General features: G+C 42.2%; 1 protein-coding gene across 3 annotated transcripts in view; it reads right to left on the bottom strand.

Annotated features, from left to right (window-relative positions):
* Positions 1 to 8,586, bottom strand: part of DCLK1 (doublecortin like kinase 1) — a 256,342-nt gene extending 247,756 nt beyond the window's left edge. For 2 of the 3 annotated variants that reach the window (XM_064441011.1, XM_064441012.1), the window contains exons 1-2: positions 8,304 to 8,584; positions 4,758 to 5,146 (exon numbers count right to left, since the gene is read on the bottom strand). In XM_064441011.1, coding sequence (XP_064297081.1) covers positions 4,758 to 5,133 — 376 coding nt within the window. In that variant the 5' untranslated portion in view covers positions 5,134 to 5,146; positions 8,304 to 8,584. Of the gene's footprint in view, positions 1 to 4,757; positions 5,147 to 8,303 lie in introns of all 3 variants that reach the window. The other variant, XM_064441013.1, reaches the window with a different exon arrangement.
* Between the last annotated feature and the right edge of the window lie 6,228 nt (positions 8,587 to 14,814).

The raw sequence follows: 14,814 nt of genomic DNA, 5'->3' as shown, positions 1-14,814 counted from the left end.
AACCATGGCAGTTAAGGCAGACAAAATGTGAATCAACTGGCTAATGGATGAATCTTCTCAAATTCATGAAATATAATAATCAAAAAACAGTGCCAGAACAACCCTCTACCATTTTATGCAGAAGGATTATTCAGCTGTTTGTTTATCAAACAATATAAGGATTGCAGGCATTTCTGCCACGGGATCCAGTCCAAGTTTCACTAACTTTGATGGCCCTGGATCAAGTCCATGGTAAATATCCAGTGTAAATTCAATCCTATAAACAAATGTCCACATAGATTCAGCTCTACAAACATTTAAATGGATATTTTACCATTATTATTTTGATAGCATATTACATATGCATATGAATCTTTCCAGCCCATCAATTCCCAGCTGCTGAGGTAGGCACAACTTACAAAAAGGAGCATTAGCTCCAGAGCGCACGAGAGACCAGGTCAATCAATTCCTACCGTCTGGCCTGGCTGGGCTTCTCACCACTGGAGCAGGTGGCAGAGTCAAGGAAGAAGCAGTAGTAGCAGCAGGTAGGAAAGGGAAAAGCTAAGAGGAACAAGGTGACAGTGGAAGTAGCAAGACCCACCCTCAAAAAAAAAAGTCAGGAACTCACTCTGTCACAGCCCACCACTTTAGCAAGGAGACGCTACCTTTTGAACCCCCCACTGGCAGGCAGCTTCACTGCTGCATCGAATACAAATTGCTTGCCTTCACTCGCAAGGGCCTTCCTGCAGTCCTCAGGTGACGCATCATCTCCTCTGCCACTGCAGTGAGGTTCACATCTCCCAAGAATTATTAGCCAGTTACAGCCATTACCAGATTTTAAAACTGGTATATCTGTGCTCTTTCAAACCACTCCTTCAACGAGGATTGCAGCTCTGAGATAATCCCTGAGAAACATTCATTTTTCTTTTTCAGATTATCCCTTTAAACTGTTTTTGCCATTATGCCTACACAAAATGTGCATACACATATGCAAGTCTTTACAATTGTTTGGCAGTGCACCCAATATTGACATGTGACAATATTGTTTCCCAACACTCTTTCAGCCTTGTGGTTTGGGGTTTTTGGTTTGTCTTTGACTGCCAGTTCTCTGCTGCAGTGTTTTCATGCTTCATCTTTTGTGGTAGGTATTGTGGAAAACTAAAACAATTGATTCTGGTACATACCCAGGACTCTGAGGTAATATTATGATAAAAATTAATGAGAAAGGGATGCAGTTCTGGCTATGGAATGATTCTGTGGTCTTTGTTCCACGTAGCAGGACCCCAGAAGTAAAAACTGTAAATAGTACTCTTTGTTTCAGAGTTATCCTGCTCATTCCAATCTATTACTGTTCTTGTTGCACTGTTCAATGGTAATTTTGGGGGTAAGACCCATCAGTCCACCTCTGCCTTCAGCTTTAAAGATGATACACTTTTGGAAAAGCAAAAGGCATTTAGTCCTTTCCTGAGACTTTGTTTACAGCTAGACAATCTGCCTTAAGAGCAACTTCATCTTTATTGTTTCCACATACTTCGATTACATGTCATACCTAGGGAATAAAGTCATGTCACATTTGGAAACGGTTCTTTAAAGGTAAGAGGGTCCTGAACATCAGGTCTGACAAAGAGAAGGTGACCTGAATCCATTTCATTCTTTCCTTCATCTAAGGTGACAGGAGAAGAGAAGTTACAGAGCATGTGAAACTTCTTACAACAGCACATAGCCTTTGTTATTGAATTCCAACAAATCTTACATGCCCCAAGTCTTCAAAAAAACCCCAAAACCCTAGGGAAGTCATTAGTTTCAAATAAAGGGAAGATATGTCCATGCACCTCGAAACAGCCTACAATACCAGCATACATCCATGCCAGCTCTGAATTGTATGAGATCAGATCTAAATATTACTGAAGCAAACCAGCTCCTTTACAATCTTTTTCCTTTCGGACTATCTTTCATGCAGTTCTAGTTATTTAGCTCTGGGAGGAAAGACAGTGGCTGCTGTCTTGTTTTCCCCAGGAGCTAGTGCTTCTCTGTCTTCATGTACCATATGGGAAGGTAAAGGTATAATAACTTCCTCACAGGCATTAAGGCAAAAAAACACCACCAAGTCAAGGCCTTACACATTTACCTGACAATGTAATCACTATAAATCAATGCCCCCCCCCCCCCAAAAAAAAAAAAAATCATCTAAATTCATAACAGTCTCATTAAATGAATTCATACAGTAAGGGAATAGTCTCACCATGAAGAAAGCAATGTTTCATATTTCAGTAGTTTGAGCACAAATGGCATTTGGCAAGAGGCAAAAAATAAAATTATTTTCCAACTATTTAAACACAAAGCACAGCTTCAAGCTAATTAATGCTATGCCAGACTAGCCAAACTAATAAATTTGTACAGTAAAGAGTGGAAGGGGCTCACATAAAAACCATCAGTGAGCTAATAATGTATGAACCTGTACTCTACAGTGAAGCTCTAGGACGAAAACAGAACAAAATAACCCACCTTGCAGTTTTATGCAAATAGACAGAATCATCAAATAGTTTGGGTTGGAAGGGACATTTAAAGGTCATCTAGTCCAACCCCCCTGCAGTGAGCAGGGACATCTTCAACTAGATCAGGTTGCTCAGAGCCCTGTCCAACCTGGACTTGAATGTTTCCAGGGACAGGGCGTCTACCACCTCTCTGGGCAACCTGTGCCAGTGTTTCACCACCCTCATCATAAAAAAAAGTCTTTCCTACATCCAGTCTGAATCTACCTTATTTTAATTTAAAACCATTACCCCTTGTCCTACTGCAACAGGTCCTGCTAAAAAGTTTGTCCCATCTTTCTTATAAGCCCCCTTTAAGTACTTTAAGAAGCCCCCTTTCAGGTGGAATAATGATGTAGCTCTCTACTTGCACAAAGACTGATTTCTGTAAATCCCGCTGTTTATGACACAAGAAAATAAGACTGTCCAACTTGAACTATACACAGGGAGGATATGTTCATTGAAAAGGTAAGGAATAAATTCCCACAGAACTAAAAGAAAACCCAAAGCCATTCTTTAAAATAAACTTATGCTCTTGTACTGTCATTCATTTTGACTGACTGATTTATAACTGTATTATTCTTCTCTAGAATGCCAAAACAAACCAATCTTATAGGCTGCTGAATTTATTTCTGCGTTCAGTTCTTTCATTTCAAAGACCTGCTCTGACCGGCAGCAAAAGACCATGCAAATCAACGTTAATATCAATGATACTTGCTTCCTGATGAGCGTACCAATCAAATAAGCACAATTATTTATACCACTACTGAGAATAAAATGCACAAACACTGATTTTAAACAGATGTTGATTAATATTGGTCTTTCCTCCCAGAAATTGATTTTTTCTACCAATTAAATACTGTCCTGACAAATACAGTTCTAACTCTGCCCTGTAATTCATAACATTGATCTTAAGACCAGTTTCCTTTCCATTTCACTAAACCTACAGTCCTAACCCCAAAAACCCTTACTTACATGGACAACCCCACCATTTCAACTTTCTTTTTGAGCATCTTCATGTCTCCTACTCCCCTTTTCATGCAAGGAATATTATCAATAATACTCTCTTCTCAAAACTTCTGCTTAAAAAGCTTTCCTCTGCTACGACACCTAAAGGACACGAAATGGTAGATGAACACCTGCTATGCTATGGTCTTTCAGGAACTTTAGTCAGTATTGCCCTTTTCTTCTCTCTCCCCACATTAGCCTTCTTCTGATCCTCTCGTTACATCCTGATACTGCAATTTCTCTCACCCAATGCTAAAAATGAAAATCATCTTAAAAATTACAATCTTTGTTACACCGCTAAATTGGCTGCCAGTGGTTATAGATCCATGCTTTACAGGTTTGCCCATGGCACACTGGGGCCAGGGGCAGGACAGAAGCAACAAGGAAAAAATCGTTCCACCTTTATTTTCTTTGGCCAAGCATCTGCATTTAAACTTTACTGATAAAAAAAAAAAACCTCAGCTACAGCCACGTGCAAGTTAATGCTTTCAGACCTTATACATCCTGATGTTTTATACTAGAAGCTATTGCCTACACACACAAAAAGAAACCCATTGCAAACCAGAAGCTACTGGAAAAGCTACTTTAGCTATCTGTAAAATTTGTAAAAGATATTATTAATATCCTAATATTCAAATTGATCACTGCTGACAGCTTCTTTTGGCTACAAAACTATCACTGAAGGAGTGATAAATTCAGTGTCAATGGGCAAATTAGCAACTGGCGTCTCCAATGTTTGACAGTGACCAAGGCCAGTCACTTCTGACCAAACCACTGGTAATGCTTTATAATGCAGTTACATAAGCCTTATTTAAAAACACTGTAAGGATACCAACGGACTGGGGAAGAGGAGAAGGAAAATGCAACAGGGAGAAGAGTTTACAATCTACCCCAGCTGAACCATGGCTACAACATTACTCTTCTAACAAGTTGCCTCATTGGCATTTTTAAATATGCAAGTTCAAAACTAGCAGCGGATGTGATCTTCAAGATCTAGGACTATCAACACCAGGTTAACAGAAAGGGAAAGGCCAGAGACTTTCAGCAAGAGGGAAATAAGTAACAAGGCAACAGTATTTCATGGCACACTTTAAGGTATTCACAATTCTAGTTATACCATCAAAGATCCTTTCTTAATCGATAAGAACAATGATACCATTACCTATTTGCAGAAGACTTAACAGATTAGACAAACACTGACTCAAACATAACTTTACACCTCCAAATCTTACTGCTGACCTTCTACTAGCTGGTCCAAGGAGGAAATCTTTTTGGAGCCATCAATTGTGTAGATTGTTCTCACTCCCTGGGGCAGATTCACATTGTCGGACAGAGTTCGGGTCAGATCAGCCAGGAGAGCTTCAAAGGACCTAAACCGGTCAGGGGAGATGGCATATACAATCCCTTTGAAATACCGGTCTCCATTACGATAGAAACGAACTTTCTTGGCTTTTTTCTCAGAACTCAGGGTCTGTAGAGTACGGGTTCGGTAAAAGCTGCAGTGGGCACTGTGAGTAGGGCTGGGCAAACCATTTACCCGGGACCCTCTGCCATATCGCTGCGCTTTATCACGCTCATCAAAATGCTCTAGCTCCATATCTCTCCCGAAGGACATCTTGAAATTCAACCTAAGGGATGGACAAGAGAAGAGAAAAAAGTTTAAGAAACTTACACATTTTAAGGGAGCTCACTTTGAGACTTCATGTTCTGTATATGGAACTTACAGAGGACTACTTCCCAGGTTAAGAAAAATGAAACCATGCTATGTTCACACGTTCACTTTCCAGCTAACTCTCTTGCCATGCCCTAAAACCTAGTTTATAAGCTATGAAACCAACCGCTAGCAGTATGCAAACATTAAAAAGTGTTTGTTCAAATTCAGTAAGAACTCTGAAATGAGGTGACGAAGTTGAGCTACTGGAAAAAAAAGAACAAACACATCAACTTTCTACCTTTTTTCGTGTTATATTCAGGTGCTATTTGAGTCCAGTCTGCCTTCTAGACCATTTATCCCCACTAAACTCTTTGTTCCAATCGTGATCTCGAGAGGTGCCATTTCAGAAGGGCAACCAGTTGCCAACAAGTAAGCAATTAAGAACTTCTCTGAGGAACAGATGTTGCAGGTTGGTGATAAGAATCAGTATGTGGACTTAGTGGGTCAAGCCCACTGTTCAAAAGTCCTGTGTATTCCAACCACTGGTTTTCCTACAGCCTAAGCTTTGTAATAAATTACTTCTGTTGTCCTTGTGCAAATAGTCTGCATGCTCTGAACCAACAGAAATGCTCAAATGTCATCAAATTAAAAAAAAAAAAAAAAAAAAGATTAGAGGGAGAAAGTAGTACTTTTCAGTGAGCAAGCTACTTTAGTGCTTCATAAAATTTGCAAGAGGTTTTATTAATATCTTAGGCCTAATATTCAAATTGATTAAGGCTGACAGCTTCTTTTGGCTACAAAACTATCACTGAAGGAGTGATAAATTCAGTGTCAATGTGCAAATTATTGATTGGCATCTCTCATGTTTGACAGTGACAAAAACCCATCAACTCTGACCGAAATGGTCGCAGTTGTTCAATACGGTTCACATAAACGGAGGTTCACATGTTCTGAAATTAAATCAAGGAAGTAGGTACTTCCATTCCTTTTTACAACCAACACAAGACTAAATGCTAGAAATTGCACATCTATCTTCACAACTAAAAGAAACAAAAATACAAAAATAAAATTGACCAAAAGGTCATTAGGTTGAAGGCACGTTTCTTTTGATTTAAGAGCCACCTAGATTTGCAGTTGTCTGAAGAACAGCAAAGCACAGTAAGTTTATTTATAGCACAGATACACAGACCTAATTTAGAAGTGGTCCCTCTTATTGATTTCCAATAAAAAGAAAAAATAGCAAGCATAAGCTTTGTTTCAACCACTCATAATTGTGTGACCATTAGGAAAAAAAATATACTCAGACCAGCTGTAAAACAGCAGGAGGAAGTACAGAGACTTACAGATGCTCTTTAGCTTACGGAAGTTTGTATTAAACTAATGATTATACAGCTGGACCCTGATGCTGCAAAGCTGTAGGGGATGTGCCCAACAACAACTCAGAGCTGTTCACATGCTTAACTAGAACAAGCACTTAAGGCTAACCACTGCAAGCGCAGGGTCTTGGTGGAAATTACCCTGCTTTGGTTACACCTCACAACTTATTTTGTTACACTGGCACAGACTCATGTGCTTATGTATATATGCAACATTTATATTTGTAAATACTTTAAAGGTACCAAACATATATATATGGTGCAGTATATACATATGCATTAAGAAAATTTAAACATAGAATATATACATACGCACACATAAAAGTAAAAGGCTAAGCTCTTCCTCCTCAGTGTACATACACCCACACACCCCACTTCAGTGAAAAGAACAAGAACGTCTGCTGTGGCATTTCGCTGACACTTCTCTATGGGTTAAATACAAAATATCACTTAGTGGCCACAGCTTAGGATCAAGACTATACCACCAACATTTCCATGTTAAAAAATATTTTGGGGTTTGGTGTTTTGTTTTGTTTCTTTGCTTCATTTCTAAATCCAATGAGAACCTGTTATTCAGATTGAAACGATCCCAGAACTCACAATTCAGAAACTGCATCTCAAAATCAATGCCTGTGCCAAGAAAAATGGATTTTTCTTAGGTCTGCTGTTTCATTTGCTCAAACCATCTCAAACGCAGACACAAAAAAGGAAAAACAAGTTTACATGAAGATATACTTTTTTAAGCTTTACTAATTTTGGATGGGAGGAGGAAGAAGTGCGAGTCACTGCCCTTTCTTCCGCACACTTATGCTTTAATCAATAATGGCTGTAATTCCCAATTACGCCCTTTAAAACAGAAATAGAGCTCCCCTTGAACACCAGTCCTGCTATTTACAGAAAAGCATGTTCAAACCACAAGGTCAGAGCAGACAAAGAAATCCTAAACAATTTGATCTGATCAGATGTTTCCGTGTGTGTGTGCATATAAATATATACTCATACACATAGATATATAGAAAAAGGAAAGGACACACCCCTGGAAAACCACCGTGCCCAACACTTCACACCCTATACATCTGTTAAACAATTATTTATAATGCAGGTGTGGGTGAGCAATTACATAAAACAATCATACATGTTGATAAAAAAATACATCATGCAGCAATGTGACTGGGACCCGGCGAAGACCATCCAGGGACTAAAGCAGCAGGACCTCGAAGTCACTGCGGGGGGGGAAAACGCGGATACATGCGGCAGCGGCTTCAGGAAAATTTAAAAAAAAAAAAAAAAGGGGGGGGGGTTATTCCGCTGGGGTAGGGGAAACGTGGTTTGAAATACAACCAGCCCGCGGAAGGTGGCATCCAGCCCCGCGGCGCGGCGCGGAGCGCAGCGTGACAGAACCGAGGTGCGTCCGGCCCCGGGCAGCGCCGGGGAAGCAGCGCACCTTCCGCGCTCCCCGGGCCGCCGGGCGGGCGCCCCTCGGCGGAGCGCGCTGCAGGGGGAGGCGGCGGGCGCCCGCGCCTCCCACCCCGCCGCTCCCGGCCGCCCGGTACAGGCTCCGGCGACGCGCCGCCGGCGGCGGAGGAGCCGCCCGGGGAAAGCGCTGCGGAGCCCGGCGGAGGCCGCCGCCGCCCCACACAATGGGCACAGGTGCATCGCGCCGCGGCGGGCGCCCGACGGCCGCGCCCCGGCCGCCGCCACACGGAGGCCCCGCAGCCCCCGCGCAGGAGGGAGAGGGGCGGCCCCGGCGCTTACCTGTTCTCCGCAGCCTGGCGAGCACCTTCCCCCTCAGACCTGCCGGCGGGGCGCGGAGGGAAGATCGGCGGCTCGAAATGGGAAGCGGCCAAAGAACGGCTGCGCCCCCCCCTCCCGCCCCAGCAACCGACCGGCTTTAATCGCAGGAGCTGCCGCAGAAAGCGGCTCCGCTGCCTTTGTTACGCCTCCCCTGGCTGGAGCGCGCTGCTGGGGAGCCCGGGCTGCAGCTGCTTCGCCTTTCTTCTGCTGCTGCCGATTGCAGTGATTTGCATTAGCCCGGCCCTCATTGAAATGCGGCTCTTCACACCAGCCTCTCCCTGGCGCTCTCTCCAGAGGGCGGCGCCGCCGCCGCTGTCTCCCCCTCTCTTCCCCCTTTGCGGGCTCTCTCTTCCCTCGCCGCTGCGGGGCGGCCGCCGGAGCCGCCTCCGGCACCGCGCCCTGTCCGCGGGGCGGTGGGGGCGAGGGGAGCCCGCTGCGCCCCCAGCCCCGCCAGCCCCAGGCGGGGACGCGGAGGGGAGGCCCGGACGGGACGGGCGGTGACCCTCCCGTGGGCTCCCCCTGAGGTAATTTCTGGCCACACGGCGGCTTGCTGCCTGCCCGCCGCCTCCCTCCGCCCCGGGGAGCTGGCCGGTGCGATGGGCCTGACCGGGGCCTGCTGCACACCGGGCAGGGACGTGCCTGGCGTCCAAAAAACGCCTTTAGAAGTGTTTTTACCAGATGTGTCACTTGGCATTTCCATGAGGTTTGCCTGGCCCTGAAGGCTAAGAGCCCACCTGGTCACCAAGAGCCCACCTGGGCACTGAAGCCCCGTGATGGGGATTGAGTGCTGAAGGTGGGATTGATGTGGAATTTATGTACTATAACTGGAGCCAGGCTTCCTCACACTGCTCGCTTAGGTACAGCTGACCTTGGGGGTGACTAACCTCCATTCATGCTACAGGTTTTATACCTAAATTTCCCAGAAGATATATTTGTCCAACAGCATCTCAGGCTTCATCTGACTGACTCATTCCTCTCTCACCTGAGCTGCTCAGGTCTTGGAGCATGTTTGCTAAGTCAGCCTTCACACAAAATTCAGCCTCAAAGCTTTCTCCTCAAAGGCTTGGTTATTCTTCATTTTAATATAAAAATCACAGTGGTTAAAACATTCTGGAGGTTAAGGACCTTTCCTTTCCTTTGCGCAACAAAGGCTTCAGCTCTCCTCTACTTGTCAGGTAAACAGCCCACAGTCCAGGGGGACATGGAAGGGAAGAAAACACAGTCTGTCCCTTCTGTTGAAGCTGCTCCACTTTGTACTCTGAAAGAATTAAAAATGCATTAGATCAGAGAGGGGGAATTAGTGTGTAACCTTGTGATTATGGCACTCAGTTGGGAAGGACAAAAGATGGCTTTGTGTGTCTGTATTACAGACCATTTATGTGTTTTATATCCATAAATCCAGAAACAATCAGTGGAGCAGGGACTTAAGCCCAGGGTGCCCTGCTCCCAGTGATAGACCTCTAATCAGAATAGAGGCTCCTGCTTAATCTGGCTGAAGGCAAATGAAGCCTTCAGTCTACAAAAACTGTAAGAGGCTCAAAAGAAGGGGATGGAGCACTCCCCTTCTTTTCTATTCCCCTAGAATAGTCCTCAGATAGGCTCTTAGGAGACAGGAGATTCCCTAAAGGAAAAAAATGAATTGTTGCTGTGTCTTCATTGTCCTGGAGGAGTTCTTTAATCACTAAAGTACAGAGCACAGGCAGGAGTCTTCTGGCTGCACTTGTTTCCTTTGTTTTTGAAGGAGAAACGAGCACCTAAAATCTTCCGGAAAACTTCTGCTCAAAGGAGTGATAGCATTGAAATACCTGAACATCAAAGAGATTCCGAATTCAATGTACAACTCTGTCCTCAGCACACTCTTACCACCTAGCTTAGTTTTGTGGATCTTGTTCTAAGGCACTTAATTCTTCCCACATGGTCAGTGGGGTGCTGAGGCACTTTACTAAAGACTGTTGGTTTTTCAAAGGAAAGTTCCTAAGAATTGAGCATCTCCACATTTAGTATTTCACCAGCTGTATTGCTTTTTAGTCTATTGTTTTTGACAATCGCTTGGCCTATGTTTAGACGTAACAGATACAGCGATATTGGTAATGTTGGTGTACTTGACAGGAGAATGAAAACTAATTTTAAAAGAATGCTAATAATCTTGTATTAAAGTTCTGTTCTTTAAACCACTTCCTTTGTAGGTCAACAATCAAATAAAATACTCCTGATGGTCTGAAATTATAAGAAAAACCAGGAGATCGCAAAGATTAGAGATGGAAAGAGACTGTTGTGGTCCTAACAAAGGATTGTTCTTTAACATTTTTCAGTGCTGTTTTGTCCAGTTCATTTAAAATGTCTCAGGTAATGGGGCTTCTGCTTCCCGAAGGAGACATCTCTTCAAAGTTGAATTCCTCCAATTACAAGGAATTTTTTTCTGACTATCAGGTTAATGGAAGTTTCTTATGTTTCAGCTCATTACTTTAGCTATAGTGCCCTGTGTTCACGTACATAATTTATTCCTCCCATTGGTGTTTACATCTCTCTGACATGTATTATTTACGTCTAGCCTAAGTGTGCAAAATATTTCACAGATGTTCAAGATCTTCGCTCTGATTATGTTAAAAAAAAGGTGAAGAGCATACAATATAAATCAATACTGAAGTATAAACCTAATAGGAAAGTATCTTTTAAAATGTGTTATTTTGTTCATTTACAGTTTTGTGTTTAACATGAAGACACAACACAAAACTATACAGTCCGTTTGCGTTTGTCATGCACACTTGCCATGCTTTTCTTTTTAAAGCACTTTCCTTTACCTTTTTCATCTGTTTGTCCACAACTTAAGTTAAAACAATGCAATTCTAAGTAGAAAGAAAGCTTGTGTAAATTGTTTCAACAGTTATACGGTCACCCTACTAAAAGAGCATGCTGTTTCGCTAATACAAAATTGACTTCCCTCATTGGACAGACTTTGGAATACTGTGTGTTTCCTGAGCCCTCTGTAGTGCATCCTTACAAGCCATGGGACAGCCACTTCTTAATCCCACTTTGTATAAAGTAACTTTGACTTCTCGTCTCTGTTATCCTTAGTCAGGTTTTTCAGATCTAACGGTATTCCAACAGCGCTTTTCTGAACACTGCTCATTTTTAAACACCTTTGTCAAAAGTGTACAGTAGAATTGGAAACAGTTATGTCACCATCCAGCACTCCTGTATCTGAAGGCTGTACCGAATGCCTTGGAACATTGTTCTGGGAGCTTCTCTTTAGTTGGCTAACCACTGTAACCCCTAAATCCTTTCCAGAGTCACTGCTTTCCAGGACAGTCTCCAGTCTTCTAAATGTGACCTACATTCTTTGTTCCTGCTGAATGACCTTGCATTCAGCTGTCTCAAAAAGCGCGTTCAAATGATCCTGGCTTACTAAAGGATGTCAATTTCCCTACAGAAAAACTGTTTTTTCTTTGCATTATTTAGTGCTTTATGCATTTTATGTCATCTGCAAATTTTACCATTAAAGCTGTTAAATATTCCTTCAGATCACTCATAAATTTATGTAGTAGCAGAGGACAGCATTTTCTAAAATGTGGGCCTCAATCCCCCAAGGTAGTGGTGTCAAGGGTGTGTTTAGAGCTCATTCCACTTCATGTCAGAGAGGCTCTCGACTCTCCGGATGCCAAACCAGGCGGAGGGAACTGCTGCTCATGCGGTCGCGTATGCCCCTTTCAGCAAACAGCCTGTGCCAGCTCCTAGCGGGAATCTGAGCAACTGGAGCTGCACCAGCCAGCTGGGCGCTGCAGCGGCGTGGGGTGGGGCGGCCGAGTCCTGGCAGCGGGCACCAGGAACACCTGTGGGAAAACTCACAAAAAAGAACAGAACTCCATGAAGCACTCGAGGGGTAATGATTAGCTGTTTATAGGCACTTTTGGAGATCTGTCATTTAGCTGGTTTTTAATTAATTATTATGTGTTACACTGATTTTGTATAATACTAATCACGTAATTAGATTGATGTACTGCTGTATGTCTGCTGCTTTACAGAAGCCTATGCCGATGCAGTCACCTTTATCAATCATATTCGGCAATCTTGCCCAGAAAGCTACCCAGTTGGACATGCTCGTTGGCACTAATTACACAATCATTTTCTGTACTCATTACATCAGGTATCGGGCCTTCAGTTGTTTTACCTGCTACTGATTCCAGCATAGCTAGAATTATATGATCAAGGTCATATTTTTTTATGTTGCCCAAATGTAACCCCAGCTTTATCCAGGTTTTTAATGCTTCCTTAATATTCTTTTATTTCTTGAATAGCAACATTAATTGTTCAGGCAGACCAGTAATAAATTCTTTTTAGAGTTAAACCACCCATGTATTAAAAAATTGTTTGCCTGTTATTTTAGGCAAAAGCATAGGGCATTCATGACTGGGATGGGACCACATTTTGCGGACATATTTGTTGAATACTTCTGTCTGTTCTGCATTGTTATTGACAATTTCAACTGTTTTATTCTAATAATGAATCTATGATTTTGGTAGGATTGAATCTGTTCACAATATATTTTTTCTTAATTCCTCTTTGTCTGTAGTATTTCTGGCATAAAATTTCTCACTGACGTTTTCTCATATGTGTGTTGTTGATATTTCATTTGTCCAGACCTACAATAATGAGTAAATAAAAAGTTTTTACTACGTTACCTGTCCTTCTATATTTCTCTTCAAGCAGGCTATTTTTAACAAAACCCAATATCCTCTCTAAATGCACAACTGGATTTCTGAATCTGGTGAAATCATTCACAGTTAAAGACTCTTTATCTTGTTTATTCGCTTGTAACTGACTTCTTCAAGAAATTCACCCTTTTAAAAACAAGCTATAGACAAGGACTTAAGTCTCTTTGCCTACAGCAGATATAATTATATGGTGGTCATTAGATAAAACATTCTTAAAGTTATTTCTACATGTTTGTCCACTGGAAAGAGGTCTCATTGTAAACAGAACATATTTTCTATTGGAAAATCGTATTATTTCACTTTCTAATACTCCATGGATATTTTAATGATGTCATTAAAAGACCCCCAGCACGGTTTGCCAGACTATGTCTCTTAATATTTTTTCTTTCAGATATTATTGAGATGTTTATGATACTATTATTTCAGATATTATTAAAGGCATGTTTAAGAGCTGTTTGTCTGATTTGATTTGCTTGCCCCTATTGGTTAACAAATTGAACCTAAAACCCTGTCGTTTGGGATTATCAATTAGGAATGCACTATCCAGGTGGCAGGGCAAATCCTACCTTGTGAAACAGGTCCATCCATCCCCAAAATATTCTCCATCATCGTGTAGTATAGCAAGATATATATCTGAGTAAATTGTTATTATAGTCTTTCTCCTCTCCAGTTTGCCAAGAAGCTGAATTAGAATAATTCTGAAGTGCAGGATCTGAATTTTTGCTGGTCCTTGGTTCAAACCAATTCAAGTAAATTGATATGCTTTTCTGACTGCTAACTTCTGACAGAAACATTTTAAATAATATAGAATATGTATGTTCACAATAACCTCAGTCCAGCCTCAGTAGTAATCACATGCTCTAAGCTGAGGATTTGGGGACTGTTTTTTTCATTTTGAGAGAATGCTAGAATGTTTTATGAATATAAAAGCACAAATTGTACAGTTTTTTGAAGGACCTAAGAAGAGTATAGGTGGTCATTTCATTTACCAGTTTTTTAAAAATAAGTTAGAGGGGCTAGGGTTGGGACACAATTTTTACAAACATAATTTCTAAAAAGAGCCTGCTTCCCAGAAGAATTTAGAGGGTAAAATTCTGCACCAACTATTGGCACTTTTGAAGTAAATCGCTACATAATTTTTTGCTATGTGGGTCTTGTCAGGCAGAAGAGGGTTGGAACATCAGAATAGTTGAGGCAGGAGTTTGTGAGGAGAGGGAGGGATAGACCTTAGCTCATTCTCAGGAAAGTAATCAGCTGGTGTGTCCCAAATCACTAAAGGATGTGTGAGGGCAGTAAACAGGAAATCTCAGGTCATTCAAAGAGGAGAAATGAAGTGGGAAGACATCAGTGACCTGGGAGGTGTCTCAGATTCTTGCTGTGTAGGAGTAGTGTTTTCACCTTCTAGATGCCATTTTTTGCGATGCACTGGCCATATGAGGTTGTCAAGCAGTGCCTGCTGGGTTCCACACCTCCTGTGACAACCAGAATCAGATCCTTTGGGCAGCGTATATATTTTCTGAGTGAGGATTTGGGTGCCATCCTCTCCGCAGTTCATTCGCAGGTTAGGGGGGTAAGGCACCAACTGTTGCTTTAACTAGACTACCACTTATCTCCTCGTGCAGGTTGTGTACTATGGGGGGATCCTGGTCTACTGCTTATGTGGTCTGAAGAGCCTCTTTTACTGACGGTCCTTCGACTCAACCACCCTACGGCTAAGCACAACAGCAGGTAGAATTGATTTCATGACATTAATTAAAGAT

Source organism: Phalacrocorax carbo, chromosome 1 (assembly GCF_963921805.1).
Source record: "Phalacrocorax carbo chromosome 1, bPhaCar2.1, whole genome shotgun sequence".
Taxonomy (NCBI): domain Eukaryota; kingdom Metazoa; phylum Chordata; class Aves; order Suliformes; family Phalacrocoracidae; genus Phalacrocorax; species Phalacrocorax carbo.
The sequence above is the reverse complement of the archived record's forward strand: the minus strand, read 5'-3'. Positions and strand labels throughout refer to the sequence as shown.